The sequence below is a fragment of the Engystomops pustulosus genome, chromosome 9 (genome assembly GCF_040894005.1).
Source record: "Engystomops pustulosus chromosome 9, aEngPut4.maternal, whole genome shotgun sequence".
In the NCBI taxonomy this organism is placed as follows: domain Eukaryota; kingdom Metazoa; phylum Chordata; class Amphibia; order Anura; family Leptodactylidae; genus Engystomops; species Engystomops pustulosus.
Window position 1 is genome coordinate 99,386,562 of NC_092419.1, and position 21,236 is coordinate 99,407,797.

Here is a 21,236-nt window from a genome sequence, read left to right on the forward strand (position 1 = left end):
ATCAGTCTCTATAGAAGCCTACTGCTCCCAGCCGTATATCAGTCTCTATAGAAGCCTACTGCTCCCAGACGGATATCAGTCCCTATAGAAGCCTACTGCTCCCGGCCGTATATATGTCCCTGTAGAAGCCTACTGCTGCCAGCTGTATATCAGTCCCTATAGAAGCCTACTGCTCCCGGAACGATATCAGTCCCTATAGAAGCTTACTGTACCGGGCCATATAGCAGTCCCTATAGAAGCTTACTGCACCGGGGCATGTATATCAGTCCATATAGAAGCCTACAATAGGATATCAGTCCATATAGAAGCCTACTTATCCCGGTCAGATATCAGTCCCTATAGAAGCTTACTGCTCCCGGACGGATATCAGTCCCTATAGAAGCTTACTGGCCCAGCTGTATATCAGTCCATATAGAAGCCTACAATAGGATATCAGTCTGTATAGAAGCCCACCGCGCTAGCCAAATATCAGTCCCTATAGAAGCCTACTGCTCCCGGACGAATATCAGTCCCTATAGAAGCCTACTGCTCCCGCGCGTATATATGTCCCTATAGAAGCCTACTGCTCCCGGACGGATATATGTCCCTATAGAAGCTTACTGTACCGGGGCATATATCAGTCCATATAGAAGCCTACAATAGGATATCAGTCCATATAGAAGCCTACTGCTCCCGGACGGATATCAGTCCCTATAGAAGCTTACTGCGCCCAGCTGTATATCGGTCCATATAGAAACCTACAATAGGATATCAGTCCCTATAGAAGCCTACTGCACCGGCCTGGATATTAGTCCCTATAGAAGCCTACTGCTCCAAGCCATATATCAGTCCATATAAAAGCCTACAATAGGATATCAGTCCATATAGAAGCCCACCGCGCTAGCCAAATATCAGTCCCTATAGAAGCCTACTGCTCCCGGACGGATATCAGTCCCTATAGAAGCCTACTGCTCCCGCGCGTATATATGTCCCTATAGAAGCCTACTGCTCCTGCACATATATATGTCCCTATAGAAGCCTACTGCTCCCGGACGGATATATGTCCCTATAGAAACTTACTGTACCGGGCCATATAGCAGTCCCTATAGAAGCTTACTGCACCCGGGCATGTATATCAGTCCATATAGAAGCCTACAATAGGATATCAGTCCCTATAGAAGCCTACTGCTCCCGGACGGATATCAGTCCCTATAGAAGCCTACTGCACCCGGCCTGGATATTAGTCCCTATAGAAGCCTACTGCTCCCAGCCATATATCAGTCCATATAGAAGCCTACAATAGGATATCAGTCCATATAGAAGCCCACCGCGCTAGCCAAATATCAGTCCCTATAGAAGCCTACTGCTCCCGGACGGATATCAGTCCCTATAGAAGCCTACTGCTCCCACGCGTATATATGTCCCTATAGAAGCCTACTGCTCCTGCACAAATATATGTCCCTATAGAAGCCTACTGCTCCCGGACGGATATATGTCCCTATAGAAGCTTACTGTACCGGGCCATATGGCAGTCCCTATAGAAGCTTACTGCACCCGGGCATGTATATCAGTCCATATAGAAGCCTACAATAGGATATCAGTCCCTATAGAAGCCTACTGCTCCCGGACGGATATCAGTCCCTATAGAAGCCTACTGCACCCGGCCTGGATATTAGTCCCTATAGAAGCCTACTGCTCCCAGCCATATATCAGTCCATATAGAAGCCTACAATAGGATATCAGTCTGTATAGAAGCCCACCGCGCTAGCCAAATATCAGTCCCTATAGAAGCCTACTGCTCCCGGACGAATATCAGTCCCTATAGAAGCCTACTGCTCCCGCGCGTATATATGTCCCTATAGAAGCCTACTGCTCCCGGACGGATATATGTCCCTATAGAAGCTTACTGTACCGGGGCATATAGCAGTCCCTATAGAAGCTTACTGCACCCGGGCATGTATATCAGTCCATATTGAAGCCTACAATAGGATATCAGTCCATATAGAAGCCTACTGCTCCCGGACGGATATCAGTCCCTATAGAAGCTTACTGCGCCCAGCTGTATATCGGTCCATATAGAAACCTACAATAGGATATCAGTCCCTATAGAAGCCTACTGCACCGGCCTGGATATTAGTCCCTATAGAAGCCTACTGCTCCAAGCCATATATCAGTCCATATAAAAGCCTACAATAGGATATCAGTCCATATAGAAGCCCACCGCGCTAGCCAAATATCAGTCCCTATAGAAGCCTACTGCTCCCGGACAGATATCAGTCCCTATAGAAGCCTACTGCTCCCGCGCGTATATATGTCCCTATAGAAGCCTACTGCTCCTGCACATATATATGTCCCTATAGAAGCCTACTGCTCCCGGACGGATATATGTCCCTATAGAAGCTTACTGTACCGGGCCATATAGCAGTCCTTATAGAAGCTTACTGCACCCGGGCATGTATATCAGTCCATATAGAAGCCTACAATAGGATATCAGTCCCTATAGAAGCCTACTGCTCCCGGACGGATATCAGTCCCTATAGAAGCCTACTGCTCCCACGGGTATATATGTCCCTATAGAAGCCTACTGCTCCTGCACAAATATATGTCCCTATAGAAGCCTACTGCTCCCGGACGGATATATGTCCCTATAGAAGCTTACTGTACCGGGCCATATAGCAGTCCCTATAGAAGCTTACTGCACCCGGGCATGTATATCAGTCCATATAGAAGCCTACAATAGGATATCAGTCCGTATAGAAGCCTACTGCTCCCGGACGGATATCAGTCCCTATAGAAGCTTACTGCGCCCAGCTGTATATCGGTCCATATAGAAACCTACAATAGGATATCAGTCCCTATAGAAGCCTACTGCACCGGCCTGGATATTAGTCCCTATAGAAGCCTACTGCTCCAAGCCATATATCAGTCCATATAAAAGCCTACAATAGGATATCAGTCCATATAGAAGCCCACCGCGCTAGCCAAATATCAGTCCCTATAGAAGCCTACTGCTCCCGGACGGATATCAGTCCCTATAGAAGCCTACTGCTCCCACGCGTATATATGTCCCTATAGAAGCCTACTGCTCCTGCACAAATATATGTCCCTATAGAAGCCTACTGCTCCCGGACGGATATATGTCCCTATAGAAGCTTACTGTACCGGGCCATATAGCAGTCCCTATAGAAGCTTACTGCACCCGGGCATGTATATCAGTCCATATAGAAGCCTACAATAGGATATCAGTCCGTATAGAAGCCTACTGCTCCCGGACGGATATCAGTCCCTATAGAAGCTTACTGCGCCCAGCTGTATATCGGTCCATATAGAAACCTACAATAGGATATCAGTCCCTATAGAAGCCTACTGCACCGGCCTGGATATTAGTCCCTATAGAAGCCTACTGCTCCAAGCCATATATCAGTCCATATAAAAGCCTACAATAGGATATCAGTCCATATAGAAGCCCACCGCGCTAGCCAAATATCAGTCCCTATAGAAGCCTACTGCTCCCGGACGGATATCAGTCCCTATAGAAGCCTACTGCTCCCGCGCGTATATATGTCCCTATAGAAGCCTACTGCTCCTGCACATATATATGTCCCTATAGAAGCCTACTGCTCCCGGACGGATATATGTCCCTATAGAAGCTTACTGTACCGGGCCATATAGCAGTCCCTATAGAAGCTTACTGCACCCGGGCCTGTATATCAGTCCATATAGAAGCCTACAATAGGATATCAGTCCCTATAGAAGCCTACTGCTCCCGGACGGATATCAGTCCCTATAGAAGCCTACTGCACCCGGCCTGGATATTAGTCCCTATAGAAGCCTACTGCTCCCAGCCATATATCAGTCCATATAGAAGCCTACAATAGGATATCAGTCCATATAGAAGCCCACCGCGCTAGCCAAATATCAGTCCCTATAGAAGCCTACTGCTCCCGGACGGATATCAGTCCCTATAGAAGCCTACTGCTCCCACGCGTATATATGTCCCTATAGAAGCCTACTGCTCCTGCACAAATATATGTCCCTATAGAAGCCTACTGCTCCCGGACGGATATATGTCCCTATAGAAGCTTACTGTACCGGGCCATATAGCAGTCCCTATAGAAGCTTACTGCACCCGGGCATGTATATCAGTCCATATAGAAGCCTACAATAGGATATCAGTCCCTATAGAAGCCTACTGCTCCCGGACGGATATCAGTCCCTATAGTAGCCTACTGCACCCGGCCTGGATATTAGTCCCTATAGAAGCCTACTGCTCCCAGCCATATATCAGTCCATATAGAAGCCTACAATAGGATATCAGTCTGTATAGAAGCCTACTGCTCCCGGACGGATATCAGTGCCTATAGAAGCCTACTGCGCCCAGCTGTATATCTGTCCCTATAGAAGCTTACTGCGCCCAGCTGTATATCTGTCCCTATAGAAGCCTACTGCTCCGGGCCGTATATCCCCCTGTCCTCCATCCCCCTCATATTGTGGCCCCTGTTCTCCATCCCCTCATATTGTGGCCCCTAGGAGGGGGGAGGAGCCTAGGGGAGGAGTTACCTCCTCACATCTTATAAAGAGAAAGAGGCAGCAGAGAGCTGATCCCGCCTCCTCCAGGTCCCGATGCCTCAGCTGTTCTGCAGCTGTAATATGTTAGGACTAGGAGGCAAGACAAACCAGGACATTCCAGAACAATCGCCCAACCCATTGCATCTAGATCTGTTAAGATTACAAGATGACATCCACTTACAGTAAAGATAGTTTCACCATCATTACAGGTTCAGGAGAGGCCTGGGTGTCTTTCTAGAACAGCATATTATATCCGCTGTAAAATACATACCAAGCACTGACTCGCACTACACCAGACAGATATCTGTTCCAGATTTGCGTCACGTGTCTGGTGTAGTGCGAGTCAGTGCTTGCTATTTATTTTATGGTTGTATATTTGTTTGGTACAGGTCGGACCCCTGCACATTACCGGTAGCACCTCCACTAACACACCATTTGTATATACTTTTTATACATTTTTGTTAAGTGTATATTGGGAGGTAGGACAGTGCTGATCGTCTTCTTGATCTATTATATCTGCTCGGTTAATGAGAAATAGCAGAAGAAAAGTGACCCCAGAACTGAGGCCATTATTTCTGCCATCAGACATATCAGTTTTCATGCTCAGCACCCTCCACCTCTGCCTGATGCAATCTCACTGCACCAGAGAAGGTTTGTGCACCAATTGGAGGGGGGGGGTGCTCTTGAACAGTGTAACAGCCTGTGAATCTGGGGAATGGAAATGCTCTGGTAACACCTCCCTAAAGCCCTTAGGCCCATTAGAATAACAAATATGAGAAGATAACCACAGTCCCGGTGCTTGGATCTATGAGTAAGTGTCCCTGGCTTATCAGGATGGCTTTTGATTTAAAATTTCCTTTAACCCCTTAACAACACTGTATAAAAATGAACGCCCAGGTTGATGGGTAATTTTTCACCTCTGGACGTACATTTTCATCCTCAATCGCTGTCACCATTGACAACTGTCAATGGTGACAGCAATTCGGAACCCGGCAATGAGTGACAACCGGGCTCCCGCGGTAACAGCTGGGCTTGTGATCGCCGCAGTCCCAGGTGTTTAACCCTTTAGACGCTGCGGACTGCCTTTAGCACAATGGGGCAGATTTACTTACCCGGTCCTGTCGCGATCCAGCGGCGCTTTCTCTGGCGAGGATTCAGGTCTTCTGGCGATTCACTAAGGTCCGTGCGCCCGATATCCACCAGGTGTCGCCGCTGCAGGTCTGCCGGAGTTCACCTGGTTCTTCTCGGTGCATGTAAGTGCATGATTTTGCGACACAATTATTTTTTTAAATTCCGCGTTTTTTCCAAATCCGTCGGGTTTTCCCTCGGAATTCAATGCAAAACAGAAAAAGTCGGGAAACCCGACCAAAATGCGCAAATCGGACCCTGAGTAAATGACCCCCAATGTGTCTGTCAGTTTATGCATCCACATAGGCTGACTACTATAATACACTGCCACACATCAGTATACCAGTGGATTACTTTGAACAAGCGATCAGGTGAAAAAAAATATATTTACAAAAAATTCAAAAGTAAGAAAAGTCCTCTAAATACCCTATAGATTACCAAACCCCTACATATAAAGTAAATATAAGTAAAAATACGTGAAAATCGCCAAACAAACAAATTTAGGATATTTGAGCATCCAACCAAACAAAAAAAGCACTAAAAAGTTATCAAAAAGTCACATTTACACCACAACGATTCCAATATAAAGTACAACTCATTACGCAAAAAATAAGCACTGAAACAGCTCAATCAACAAAATATGAAAAGGTTACGCCAGTAAGAAGATGGTGATACAAAAACAAGTGATTTTTCTCTTCTAATGTGTTTTTATTCTGCAAAATTATTCAAACAAAATTTATATTTAGCATTCGCTCCAAAAAAGTAAATAAAATGTAATCAATGGGGTTAAGCCACCGCAAAATAATTACTATACTCCTTAAGGGTTTTAGTTTTCAAATAGGATCACTTTTTAGGGGTTTTCAAAGGTGTGATGTTTTACCTTGGGAATACTGTAGCTACACTGATGCAGAAACATATCATGTTTAATCACTTAGTGGAGGTGGTTTTGATGAAAAAAACTATTATGACATTCAGGATTTTGGGAAAGCTGGAGTGCATGCTTCTTGCAGTTCATAAACACATCGGAGCTCATTTACTAAGGGCTCTGCGGATGCATTTCCGTTGGGTTTCCCGAATTTTTCCGTTTTGTGCCGAATTACGCTGGGATTTTGGCGCACGCGATCGGATTTCGGCGCAATCACACTGGCTTTCATGCGACGGAAATCAGGGGCCATGGCCGTCAGACAACCCGACGGATTTGGAAAAACCGCGGAATTTAAATAACGTTTTGTGTTGCAAGATCACGCACTTACATGCACCAGGAAGAAGAAGGTGAACTCCGGTGGACCTCAGCACAGCAGCAACACCTGCAGGATATCGGGCGCATGACCTTAGTGAGTCCCAGCAGACCCCAATACTCTGTGAACAACGTGCCGCAGGATCGCGACTGAACCGGCTAAGTAAATGAGCCCTATTATCAGAAGCTGTCTGCACTGTCCAGACAGGACTAATCAACCTGAGCTAGAACACTCATACACAGCAGCTGGCGGATGGTGCCTCTAAAATAATTGAATCTAAAAAATTTTTGAAAATTGCTGATGGATTTGTTTGCCTCCTAACATCCTAATAAAATAAAGTAACATGACACTGGAAGGGAACTGAACTCTCTGAGAAAAACAAAGCTGCTATTCCTCATAAGCACCAGCAGATGGTGCTCTTTACTGTCACAAACAATGGAAAAAGTTGTTTTTGTTTTTTTTTTTTTACTTGGGACAATGTGTTGTTAATTTTGTACCCAGTGCAGATGAGAGGATTCACTGCAATTCAGCATGGACCATCATGAGATACATTATGCAGTGCGGGTTTCCTCTAGTGTCCTGGGGGCAGGGGGGTTTTCCATATATTCTGCTTATCCAGCCATCTTTGATGTCATCCTGTTGTGGTCCCATCAATAAAGGACTGACTGACTGTGTCCCAAACATATGGACCTTCCGGATGTGACAGGAGCCATTTTCCTCTCCAGACACAAATGTCCTGATATCTATGTGGAATGAATTGTTATTTCCAAAAAAATGAGATCATGCTGGAATAAGTAGCAGAGGAAAAGGGTGGGTGGAAACCTCCCAAAACAGCCTGTACACAGATATTTATATGACAATGATGATCATCTAGCAGCCTATGTAAAATTATTGTTTCATTTAGCTAAATGGTACAAGGTATACACTTGTTGTCCACCAGGTGGCAGTCTCTCCCTAGTCTCTGAGTGATCATAGAGTAATAACCTGCTGATCAAGTGATCTTCATGTCATACCAGTCACATTCCTGGACGTGTACAGAATACAATCTTCACTGCCTGAATAGCTTCAAAGAATTCAGAGGTGTAAGTGATACAGTGTTGTGTCTATTACATTGTATCCAGGTATTTCAATTCCAGTATAAATAATTTTCATGAAAAATTATTTGTATTTACACTGCGTTCTTGTGATGTTATCACTGAATTGGTCAGCAAGAAATACTAGGGGATGTCGGTTTTGAAGCCAAAAAGAAATACATACTACTACAGAAGTATAATATAGGCAGTACAGGATAAGTAACGTCATGTATGTACACAGTGACTGCACCAGCAGCAGAATAGTGAGTGCAGCTCTGGGGTATAATACAGGATGTAACTCAGGATCAGTACAGGATAAGTAATGTCATGTATGTACACAGTGACTGCACCAGCAGCAGAATAGTGAGTGCAGCTCTGGAGTGTAATACAGGATGTCACTCAGGATCAGTACAGTATAAGTAATGTCATGTATGTACACAGTGACTGCACCAGCAGCAGAATAGTGAGTGCAGCTCTGGGGTATAATACAGGATGTAACTCAGGATCAGTACAGGATAAGTAATGTCATGTATGTACACAGTGACTGCACCAGCAGCAGATAGTGAGAGCAGCTCTGGAGGCGGTTACCTCGTTAGAGGAGGGTGTGGCTGTGTGTGAAGCTGCTCTGTGCTTGTGCTCCTGAGCTCCTGGAGGATCCATCTACCTACCCAGGGCCTGCTCTCTCCTCTCCCAGGGAGGGAGTTGGGTTCCTGGGGATGAGCGAGGGAGCCGACTCCCAGGCTCCTGCTTCCCGGTCTAGGCCGGCGGGAGGCAGGAGAGGACAGCAACCGGCCAGCGCGATGGAGGACTCAGGGGTGAGACGGTCCACCAGGAGTCGCAGCAGTGTGACTCCCACCCCCCCTGAGTCTAATGTGAAGCAACACCCTAAGAACCTGGATGTGGGTGCGGGTGAGAGCGGTCCTTCCGGGGCTGGAGCCATGAAGCGGAGTGCTCACAGAGGTAAGGCTGACCATGCGGGGGGAGGCTGGGCGGTGCAGGGGCCCCGGGAGTCTTTGTCCACCTATGCCTCCCGGGTCCAGAGCCACCTCTGTGAGTACGAAGAGGCGACAAAGACCATCAGGAGGCTCCGGGAGGAGCTGCGATGTGCCCGCGCCAGGGCGAACACAGCGCAAAAAAAACGGAAAACAGAAATTTATTGTGAAATTAACAAACTTAAAGCTGACATTGATAAGCTGATGAAGAGAAAGAACTTTATTTGTAATAACAGCGGTCCATTTAAAGAAAAACTTTTAAATGATGAGAGATTTTCAGAAATGGCTGATACCAGAGAGCAAAGGCTGAAGGGGTTGCAGCCTGCAAGCCAGGTGGAGGAGGAGGATGATGATGATGATAACGAGCAGCAGTTCCCACCTGGCGGCCTGCAGGAAGATCAGCAGGCCTCGTGCAGTGCGCCCCCTGCAGGACAGCCAGCAGTAACACCTCGCTCGGGGGAGGACAGTGACACCGGCAGCCAGGGAGGGGCGCTCATGGCGGAGATCCGGCTGCTTGAGTCCCCAGTGCGCATGGAGAACTTTTCTTTTGGTGACGAACTCCCAGAGGAAGCCACTGGGGGGAGCAGCCGGAGGAAGAGTAAGAAGACCAGGCCCAAGCAGCAAGAAGAGGTACGTTTCATCTTTACCCCCCTCCCTGTAAACCCCCCCGGGCAAAGCGCAGGGTCAGCTCACTGTGCAAGCCCTGCTACCCAAACCCCCCCGAGTTCTGCAGTGGACCCGGTGCAAAGGTGCAGGGAGATTACAGGTGTGACATCTGATGTGGCGATGGGCTCCGTCTCTGTTTGTGGTAACAGTGGGGGAGCAGAGGAGGCATCGGCCGCAAGGCCGGACAGTCAGGGCGGCTCGGCAGTGGCGATAACATCAAAATCCAGTGCTGCGGTGCGTCCCCCGCTGGGAGGGGGGGATAGCCCGGCACTGGTGGCAGCTTCCGGTGCCTCGGCGCCTCTTCATGCTGTTGCCGCTGATCACTTGGTTATGGGGCGGCGGCAGTGTGGAGGGGTCGCTGAGGCTGAGGGCTCCGGACCTCCCAGACAAAAAGTGTTATTCTGTGTTGGTGTTGGGGATAATGTGAATTCTACGGAAATTGGAGATCAGCGGCGCCTCACACCGGCTAAAGAACAGCGGCGAATGTTACCAAGCCCTAGGAGAAGTAAAATAACATCTGCTACCGATGATGCGGAGGGCACAGGTGTGACAAGAGTTGTGGTCCCCTCTGGGCGATGCTCTGCGGGGGGATCCCCGTCCCTTGTGCCTGAAGATGCGGAGGTGGTCATGTCCCCTGATGTTGTTGCTGGTCCAGCCAGAGTGAGTGGAGTCAGTAATGTTGTGGTGGATAATGTGAATGGTGTGAGTGGTGGAGAACCGTTACCAGTTATGGGGGTGAGTGATGGAGTGACTGGGGGTGTGAGTGGTGGAGAATCTTTTCCAGCTTTGGGGGTGGGTGATGGAGTGACTGGGGGTGTGAGTGGCGCGGCTGAGTGTAACATGCAGGTGGGTAGTGTTAATGTGATGGGTGCAGGGGTTGGTCCGGTTGCTCCCCCAGTGGCGGCCCCCGTTAAGAGCTATGCCAGTGTCGCTGCTGGGGGAAGTAGGGGTCCATCATCCTCGTCTCTGGGCTCTGGGGACGGCTTTTTGCAACGGCGCCTCCTGCAGGCCTTACAGAAGGGAGAAAGGACGATCAATGTAGCGGGGCAGGAGGTTGATTTGTCGTTTTGGATAGAGAGGCACGGCCTGTCTGCCTTCCGAGAGCAAAGAGGCAGGGAGACACCATGGTCGCTCCCGACAACCGGGCCGGGTGCTAACCGTAGGAATGTGGTCCGTCTTCGGTGGCGTGGCAGTGATGTGTGTCCCCCTCGGGCACGGGTAGTTGAGCTGCTGCTGAAGATGGACTTCAAGGCGGCTGACATCTTTGCCTTGATCCATCCCTATGGTACATCTGAGTTTGATGTCAGCTTTGTTCGGCCGGAGGGGCTTGAGCTCTTCTGGTCCAACTATGAGCTGAGATACAACGAGCCCGAGTGGCGGGACTTTGCTGTGCAAGCAGTGTCCCGCCAGAGCGAACTCAAGAAAGTGACTGTTCTTACCCGTAACGAATCACTATCTTGCTTTGACATCATGACCTGGATGAATCGTTATGGAGAGGTACTGGGAGTACCCGAGAAAAATCGAGACGAGTTTGGTATCTGGTCAGGGGCCTGGACCTTCATGGTAAAGTTGAGGCGTTCAGGTAACTCAGTCGCCCACATCCCTTCATCAGCCTTCCTGGGGAGGGATCGGATCCTGATCTTCTACCGGGGGCAGCCTAAGCTGTGTCACAGGTGCGGTGACCCCACACATTTCAGCGCAAACTGCACCGTGCAGAAGTGTGCGTTGTGTGGGGGTGTCGGCCATCTCGCTGCATCCTGTACAGGGCAGATTAGGTGTAACCTGTGTGGTGATCTCGGTCACCCGTACAGTCGTTGTCCTCTTTCCTTCGCTAATGCGGGCTCAGCCTCAGCGGATGAAAGCCATGAGGCTGAATCTGCTGGGGAGGGGACTAGCAGAGGCGGAGGAATGGAGGGGCCAGGGAAGAAAGACAGGAAAAAGACGCCTGCCCAGCTAAGGCGTCTAGAGAAGCGTCAACAGGAGAGAGAGCGGGGGGAGTCTCGGGCTGCTGGGACAACCTCTGGCGCTGTCCTGGAGACCACACCTGTCGCTGAGGCCCCAGGGGATGATGTACTGGATGAGGAGGTCAGGAGGATCGAGAGAGAGGAAGGTGCCACGTCCTCAGACTCCTCCCATTATGAGAGTATGGACGAGGATAATAGGGCGTGGCTAGAGGAAAAGCGTAAGCGTGGCGCCAAAAAGAAGAAAAAGGGTAAAAAGAAGGGAGGTGTAAGATCTTCTCCCTCCCTGACTAAGGTACCCAAGGAAGGTGCAACCGACCCCCCGCTGGTCGAACTTTCAAATCGATTCCTGGCCCTGGATGGAGCCTCTCCTGCCGATGGAGGGGCTGAGGGTGAAGGGCCAGAGGTGGCGGAGCCTGCAGGGGGTGCCGAGTCTCTCCCTGGGGAGTCAGGGTCCTCAGGAGGGGAGACTGGCCCAGAGTCTGGAGACGAGGATGAGGGGGCAGGTCCTGGATCTGCCCCTGAAGCATCAGAGGTGCGGGAGATGGACACCACAATATGTCTAAAAAGGGGGTGTTCATTTCCCGAGGGTGGTGGTAAGATGGGTAAAAAGAAAGCCGTCTAACTCAATCACTCATGATGGCGGCACCCACTCCGTTGACGCTGGCGTCCATTAATGTCGCCAGCATTAAGTCTGATGCGGCTAGATTTGCGGCCTTTGATTTTCTTGGCCGTGTTGAAGCCGACATTTTATTTTTGCAGGAGACCAGGCTGCCAGATTTGGCGGCCGTGTTTAAAGCTAAGAGGGAATGGAGACACGGGCCTTCCTATTGGTCTCTTGCGGCCGAGCCGTATAGCGGAGTGGCGGTCCTTTTTACCGCACCGGTAGAATGCCGACGAGTTATTGAGTTAGAAATGGGGAGGTGCCTGATCCTGGATGTCCTCATGAAGGGACAAGAACTTCGCCTAATTAACATCTATGGTCCCCAGTCCAAGTGGGACAGGAAGTGTCTCTTTATGAGGATCAAGCCCTACCTTTTTACAAGTCGGCAGGTGGTCTTTGGAGGGGACTTCAATGCTGTCACGAGGTCCCAGGATAGGGGAGGTTCCAGAGACAAGCTGACTTATGATAGCGTCGCTCTTAATAGCATAGCTAGTGAGGCTCGCCTGGTGGATGTCCACATCCGGCACACCCCAGGCCACGCGGGGTTCACCTATTATAGGGGTAGCTGCAGGTCTAGAATAGACAGGTTTTATTTAAAGGAGGAAGCCATTTCTTCAGCAGTGTCCGTTGTTGAGGTGGAGTTCTCCGACCACTGTTTAATTTTGTTTTCTCTGAATGTTACAGAGACCCCCCGGATGGGAAGAGGCTACTGGAAGCTCAATTCGTCTCTCCTGGAGGAAGCGGAGATCAGACAATCCTTTGAGGACTTTCTTCAGAGCCAGGTACCATTGCTGGGCCTTTGTAGCAGTAAGTCAGAGTGGTGGGAGATGCTCAAGAAAAGGGTGGCGAGATTCTTCCGCCAGCTCTCGAGCCTCAGGAGCCTGGACAGGTACCGCCTGTATCAGGGCCTGAGGAGGAAACTCGAGCATCTCGTCTCGACTGGGGGTAGTCGTGAGGACATCTCCAGAGTGAAATCCTTGCTGAAGAGGTGTCAGTACGATAGACACGCATCTTTGGTTTTTGAGAGGGATTACGGGAAATACCGCTCGCCCGACCCTTACAGAAACTGCAAGATGTCAGTGAATGGTAAAGTTGTCACGGGACTGGTTGACAGTACGGGATCCCTGAAAAGGTCCTGATCAGGGATTCTGGAGATCGTCAGATCCTTCTACTCGCACCTCTTGGGCAGGAAGGATCTAGATCGGGATGTGATGTTGGATTTCCTGGCTGAAACTGTCCCTGAGCCAGGAGTAGACCCCTCTCTTGATGTTTTGACAGAGATGATCAGTGAAGAGGAAGTCAGCCGGGGGATTGAAGGGCTCGCCCTCAAGAAATCGCCAGGTCCGGATGGCTTAACATCTGAGTTTTATAAGACCTTTAAGGACGCCTTGGTTCCCCTCTTGACTGAGGTATTCAATGAGTGTCTTTCCTCGGGCGCTCTGCCGAAGTCAATGAGGAGGTCTGCCCTGATCATCCTGTCAAAAGGTAAGGACCGATCTCGTATTGAGAACTGGCGTCCCATAGCGCTTCTCAATACGGACAGAAAGGTTTTGGCAAAGGTGCTGTTTAATCGGCTGGTGCAGTTTGCGCCCCGGCTCCTTTCGGGGACCCAGCACTGCTCTGTTCCAGGCCGCAGTACATTTAGTGCTGTGCTTTGTGTCCGGGAGGCAGTGGAGCAGGGCCGGGCTGGTAACTGGAAGGGGTACTTGCTGTCCTTGGATCAGGCAAAAGCGTTTGATCGGGTTAACCACGAGTACCTCTGGTCTGTCCTTCTGAGGTATGGCCTGCCTGGGGAGTTTGTCAATTGGCTGAAAGTTTTGTACGCAGGGGCAGAGAGTTTCCCGCTTGTGAACGGTTGGATTGGCCGCTCTTTTGAGGTCGGGTCTGGTGTTCGCCAGGGTTGTCCTCTGAGCCCACTTTTATACGTGTTCGCGATTGACCCATTCCTTAGGAGGGTTGATCGTGGGCCGTTGGTGGGAGTCGGGATGGATCGGGCAGCACCGGAAGCCACTCTAAGGGTGGTAGCGTATGCCGATGATGTCACCGTTTTCGTGTCCTCGGGAGGGGAGGCGCAATGGGTGATGTCAGAGGTTGACCGCTACTCAGAGGTTTCTGGGTCCAAGATCAACCGGGATAAGTGTGAGAGTCTCTGGCTGGGAGAGGGGGATCCAGGCTTTGATCTCCCGGACACTCTTCCAGGGCCCCAGGACTCTGCCAAAGTTCTCGGCATCGAATTCGGCCAGGGGGATTACCCCATGCAAAACTGGGACGGCAGGCTTAAGATCGCCGCTCAGAAGGTGGACCAGTGGAAGGGTTGGTCTTTGACCCTCAGAGAAAGGGTTAATCTGATCAAAACTTACCTGCTCCCGTTACTGATTTATCTGGGCAGTGTGTGCATGTTGCCAGAACCCCTCTGGACTCGGGTCTACAGTCTGTTCTTCCAGCTGTTATGGGGGAATAGGCTGAACCTTATCAAGAGGGAGGTTACTTACCGCACGAGGAGACAAGGAGGGTTGTGTATGGTCAACCCTGTGGTGTTCCTAGTGAATACCTTTCTTAAGATCAATGTAGCAAACCTCTGGAAAGAGAGGGCTCCTCCGTGGGTATACTCCTGCAGGGGATGGTTTCGGCCTTTCTTCCAGGAATGGGAGACAGGAGGGCAAGTGAAGGATCTTCGCACACCGCATGGGCATCTTCCGGCTTACGCTACCCCGGTTCTGAAGGTGATTCGCCGGTGGGGTCTGGGAATGTGGGAGATCAGGACCATGTCGAGGAAAATCCTTGACAAAAGGGTTCTGTTGACCCATTTCCAGAAGCCCCTGGCCCTCAGGGATTGCCCAAGTCGGGATCTGGGGGTGGGTTTGAGTTTATTGAATTCCATCAGGATCCCCTTGAAGTTTTGGGACTTGACTTGGCGCTGCTTCCATGGAAAGCTGTGTGTGAGGGACAATCTGAAGTGTAGGAGCTCTGAGGAAAGGGGTTGTCCCCGGGAGGAGTGCGGTGGCCTGCTGGAGAGCATGGACCACTTCCTGCTTCAGTGCCCCTTTAACACAGAGGTGTACAACCGGGTGGGCGCTTCCATCCATTGGCCCGGGTTGGCCGGTCTCTCCTATGCGGAGTGGGCCTATGGAGCACTCAGAGGCCTGGGTGGCCGGGACCGATGCACGTTATTCCTAGTCAGTCTAGTGGTCAGGTACCACACGTGGAACGCACGGTGCTTAGTTTCGACGCAGCGTAAAATCCTCCCGGTGGATGAGGTGGTTAGGAACATTCTGGGTGACCTGGTGAAGGTGCGCTCTCTGGAGTATGAGAGGCTGGGCACGGGGAGGGCCTCTCTCCTTTGGAGGGGGTTCTCCTTTAGTGTCCCTTAGTCTGTCATCTCCTCTCCTGGTGTTGGGCTGATGCTGCACAGTAGATTTTTGTTTTGTATCTGGGCATGTAGTGATGTTGGGCTTGCAGGCGCCGAACCTGGGCTTTATGTGGTTTGGATTGATGTTGTTTAGACTTTATTTGTATTCTGTTTTCTTTATGTTATGTTGTAATTACTGTATATATTGTATATATTGTATATAGTGGGGTTTGGGGCATAGCGTTAGGTTGGGAGGGGGGTGATGGTGGTGGGACTTATGAACTGACCTGGGCACTGGTCTGGACTACTTAACGCAAACTTTGGACGTTAGACCAGTGTCTGGGGGGAAGGGGAGGGTGCGGGTGAGGGATTTAGTTTAGTGTAGTGTTATGTGTATTCTGTGTTTGTTATTATATATATTTAAAAAAAAAAAAAAAAAAAAAAAAAAAAAAAATAATAATAAATGGGTGTGGGGTGGTTTGTTATTAGAGGGTGCGGGGTGGGTTTATGTATATTTATGGTCATTTATGTTTATTTGTGGGTGTGGCTTGTGTTTTGTTATTGGTTTGGTTTAGGATGTAATAATCGGTTGGGTGGGGGTTGTGGTATTTGGTGTTTATTCATTTTGGTGTATTGTAAGTTATTATTTTTGCTAGGTATGAATGGGGCTGGACCAGCAGGTAAGATATTGTATATATTTTGTATATATTGTATATTATGTTTGGTTTGTGTTATGTTTTTTACTTTTATATAAAATAAAAGATTTACAGGATTTAACTCAGGATCAGTACAGGATAAGTAATGTCATGTATGTACACAGTGACTGCACCAGCAGCAGAATAGTGCGTGCAATCTCATTCTGCTGTGTGTTACTGAAGGGTGTGGTTGTTACTGCTGAGCTCCTGCACCACCTGGTGGAAGATCAATCCACCCAGGCCTGCTCTCTCCTCCCCAGGGAGGGAGTGGGTTTTCTGGGATGAGTGAACCAGGCAAATCCCAGGCTTCTGCCTCTCGGACTAGGCCGGCGGGGGGCAGGAAAAGCCAGATACCGGCCAACATGGAGGGGGTGAGAAGATCTGCCCGAACCCAAGGACGCAGCGATGTGACCTCGGCTGCCACCCCCAAGACCCAGGGAAGCCGCAAGGTCTCCGGTTCACAGAAGATCAAGGCAAGTAACATCAGCCTGAGTGCTCCTCCTGGAAAGCTGAGTGACTGTGCGGGAAAGTTGGGTGGTTCAGCTGGAAAGCTGGGTGCTCACGGAGGTGTGCAAAAAGCATGGGGACATCTAAAGGCCCGGGAGTCTGCTACCATCTATGGCTCCCGGATTGCTGAGCACCTCCGTGAGTACGAGGAAGCTGGCAAGGCGCTGAATAGGCTCCAGGAGGAGATACGTGAGACCTTGGCCCTAGCGGGGGTGGCTACACAGAAGAAAAAGTCTGATCTTCTTAACACCATTGACAGACTTAAAGCCGAGGTCACCGCTCTGCAGGAAAAACGACGGTTGATCCGGGAGCACAGCGGTCCGTTCAGGGAAAAGTTGGAGAACGACGCAAGATTTGATGACATGCGCCAGGAGCAGCTGAGAAAGCTGAAGGGGCTTCAGATCCAGGCGGATGAAGGCGATGGCGATGATGAGGAGGATGAGGAAGACCTGCCGTGTCCGTCTGGTGGCCTGCACCAACACCAGCAGGCCTCGCACGACAGGCTGCCTGCGGAGCAAGCGCCATTACCATCAGGCTGCGGCTCTGCCAACCTGGAGGAGGAAAGTGATGACAGCGGCCAGGGGGGGGCGCTAATGGCTCAGATCCGTCAGCTTGAGTCCCCAGTTCACCTCCAGAACTTTTCCTTCGGCGATGATATGCCAGATGACGACCTAAAGAGAAAGAAGAGAGCCAGGAAGACCAAGGCGTCTCAGGAGGTGAATCTGGTGTTTCGTCCCCTCCCTGTTCCCTCCGGGCGGGCAGCAGTGCCAGCCTGTCGTGTAGGCCCCGTTACCCAGCCCAGCACGAATCCTGCAGTGGACTCGGTGCAAGGGTGCGGGGAGATTGCAAAGCCACGTTCCACCATGGCGCAGAGCACCAGCCTTGTTTGTAGTAGCAAGGATGGTGCAGGGAAGGCATCGGCCGAAAGGCCGGACAGTGAGGGCGATCCAGCAGGTCCTGGTACTGTGCGCTGCCCCCCAGTGGGAGGGGGGGGTGGCCCGGTGCCAGGGGCAGTGGCGGTGGCTCCTGTGGCCCCTAGCGCTGTGGCTGCATCTAGCTCCGGTGGGCAGCGGCAGTGTGATGGGGCTGCTGGGGCTTGTGGTGCGGCGCCTCCCAAGCGTCCTGTGCAGCCTGTGGGAAAGGGCGCAGGAAAAGTTTTATTTTGTATCGGTGCATCTGACCCTGGAGATGACCATAAGAGACTGTCCGGAGTCAATAAGGACAAGCGGCCTCTTTCATCCAGCGAGCAGCGATGCTCAAACCTTAGAAAAACTGTGGGACAACAAGGGGTTAATGCCAATGAGGCAGAGGGCACAAGTAAGATCGGGGTTGGAGCTGCCTCTTCTCAGGCTGTATCAGCTATGGAGGTGGCTCTACCCCCAGTGCCCAGTGACGCCGAGGCAACCCCAGGTCCTCCTGGCCCAGCTGGTGTGAGTGATGCAAGGAAGCGAGGCAGTGATGCAAGGAAGCGAGGCAGTAATGTACATAGTGTGGTGAATGTGGGGGTGGTGAATGGTGCTGAGGGGGGTGATCCTGTTGTGCGTGCTGGACCTTCTGCACCCCCAGTGGTGGCCGCTCCTATAAGGAGCTATGCGAGTGTCACCGCTGGGGCAAGTGGGGTTAACTCCTTGTCTCCTGACTCTGGGAATAGCGTTTTGCAAAGGCGTCTTCTGGAGGCTCTCAGGAGAGGGGAAAAGTCAATCACTGTAGAGGGGAGAGAGGTTGATCTGTCCTTCTGGACAGACAGGCATGGCCTGGCAGCCTTCCAAGAGAAAAGGGGGGGAGAGACTGTATGGTCTTTACCCACAACCGGGCCCGGAGCTGCCCGTAGGAATGTGGTTCGTCTTCGCTGGAGGGGCAGTGACGCATGCCCACCCAGGTCAAGGGTGGTGGAGCTCCTCCTGAAGATGAACTTCAGGGCTAGTGACATCTTTGCCCTGATACATCCTTATGGCACTCCGGAGTTCGATGTCAGCTTTGTTCGGCCGGAGGGCTTAGAGCTCTTCTGGTCGAATTATGAGCTGGCAAAGAACGAGCCCGCATGGCGAGACTTTGCTGTGCAAGCAGTGTCTCGCCAAAACACAGTCAAGAAGGTGACCGTTTTGACCCGTAACGAGTCACTTTCTTGCATGGACATCATGACTTGGCTCAGTCGTTATGGTGAGGTTGTACAGGTACCTCAGAAAAACCGCGATGAATTTGGCATTTGGTCTGGGGCCTGGACCTTCATGATGAAGTTGAAGTGTTCAGGCGGCACAGTCGCCCACATTCCTTCTTCAGCCTTTCTTGGGCGGGACAGAATCCTGATTTTCTACCAGGGGCAGCCGAAGGTCTGTCACAGGTGCGGTGACCCCACACACTTTAGCGCCAGCTGCCAAGTGCAGAAGTGCGCTTTGTGTGGTGGGCTAGGTCATCTCGCTGCATCCTGTAAGGACATTAGGTGTAACCTGTGTGGTGAGCTCGGTCACCCTTTCAGCCGTTGTCCTCGCTCCTTTGCCAATGCGGTTGTGACCCCAGTGGAGGAGAGCCATGAGGTTGCTTCTGCTGGGGAGGGTACCAGCAGAGGTGGAGGAGCTGAGGGGCCTGTGAAGAAAAGTAAGAATAAGTCACCTTCTCAGTTGAGGCGGCTTGAAGCCAGACAAAAAGGGAGAGAACTGGGGAAGCCTCAGGTTCCTGGGGTGACCCTTGGTCCTTCCTCAGAGGCTGGTCATGCTACTGAGGCCCTGAGGGATGATGAGTTGGATGAGGAGGTCAGGAGGATGGAGCGCGAGAAAGGTGCCATGTCCTCCACGTCCTCCCATTATGAGAGTATGGATGAGGATAACAGGATTTGGCTAGAAAATAAGCGCAAGCAGAAAAAGAAAAAGCGCGGCGTATCTAAGGTACCTAAGGAAGGGAAAACTTCCTCCCCTCTGGTTGAGCTTTCCAACCAGTTCCTCACCCTCGATGAGATCGCCTCCTCGGAAGGAGAGGCTGAGGGTGGGGTTCTGGAGGTGGCGGCGGAGCAGCCTGCAGGGGGCGCCGAGTCTCTATCCTCTGGGGAAGCCGGGTCCTCAGAGTGGGAGACTGACTCAGAGTCAGGAGACAAGGACGAAGGAGAGGGTGGTCCGGGTGGGTCCTTGGGGGCCAATAATAACATGGACACCTCGATTTCGTTAAAGAGAAGTTGCCCCAATTCTGAAGGGAAAAGGGAAAAGGGATCATCCTCAGAGGAGAGTAGAGGGAAGGGAGGTAGTAAGAAAAAAGCCGTCTAACTCAATCACTCATGATGGCGGCACCCACTCCGTTGACACTGGCGTCCATTAATGTCGCCAGCATTAAGTCTGATGCGGCTAGATTTGCGGCCTTTGATTTTCTCGGCCGTGTTGAAGCCGACATTTTATTTTTGCAGGAGACCAGGCTGCCAGATTTGGCGGCCGTGTTTAAAGCTAAGAGGGAATGGAGACACGGGCCTTCCTATTGGTCTCTTGCGGCCGAGCCGTATAGCGGAGTGGCGGTCCTTTTTACCGCACCGGTAGAATGCCGACGAGTTATTGAGTTAGAAATGGGGAGGTGCCTGATCCTGGATGTCCTCATGAAGGAACAAGAACTTCGTCTTATTAACATCTATGGTCCCCAGTCCAAGTGGGACAGGAAGTGTCTCTTTATGAGGATCAAGCCCTACCTTTTTACAAGTCGGCAGGTGGTCTTTGGAGGGGACTTCAATGCTGTCACGAGGTCCCAAGATAGGGGAGGTTCCAGAGACAAGCTGACTTATGATAGCGTCGCTCTTAATAGCATAGCCAGTGAAGCTCGCCTGGTGGATGTCCACATCCGGCACACCCCAGGCCACGCGGGGTTCACCTATTATAGGGGTAGCTGCAGGTCTAGAATAGACAGGTTTTATTTAAAGGAGGAAGCCATCTCTTCAGCAGTGTCCGTTGTTGAGGTGGAGTTCTCCGACCACTGTTTAATTTTGTTTTCTCTGAATGTTACAGAGACCCCCCGGATGGGAAGAGGCTACTGGAAGCTCAATTCGTCTCTCCTGGAAGAAGCGGAGATCAGACAATCCTTTGAGGACTTTCTTCAGAGCCAGGTACCATTGCTGGGCCTTTGTAGCAGTAAGTCAGAGTGGTGGGAGATGCTCAAGAAAAGGGTGGCGAGATTCTTCCGCCAGCTCTCGAGCCTCAGGAGCCTGGACAGGTACCGCCTGTATCAGGGCCTGAGGAGGAAACTCGAGCATCTCGTCTCGACTGGAGGTAGTCGTGAGGACATCTCCAGAGTGAAATCCTTGCTGAAGAGGTGTCAGTACGATAGACACGCATCTTTGGTTTTTGAGAGGGATTACGGGAAATACCGCTCGCCCGACCCTTACAGAAACTGCAAGATGTCAGTGAATGGTAAAGTTGTCACAGGACTGGTTGACAGTACGGGAT

General features: G+C 50.8%; 1 protein-coding gene across 2 annotated transcripts in view; it reads right to left on the bottom strand.

Moving 5' to 3' along the window:
* The window catches only part of CERCAM (cerebral endothelial cell adhesion molecule), a 98,075-nt gene that overhangs the window by 25,827 nt on the left and 51,012 nt on the right, over positions 1-21,236 (bottom strand). Inside the window, exon 1 of one of the 2 annotated variants that reach the window (XM_072124535.1) lies at positions 8,656-9,627. The exons of the other annotated variant lie outside the window; for it this stretch is intronic. Coding sequence (XP_071980636.1) covers positions 8,656-8,927 — 272 coding nt within the window. The 5' untranslated portion in view covers positions 8,928-9,627. Of the gene's footprint in view, positions 1-8,655; positions 9,628-21,236 lie in introns of those variants that run through there. 2 annotated transcript variants of the gene reach the window in all.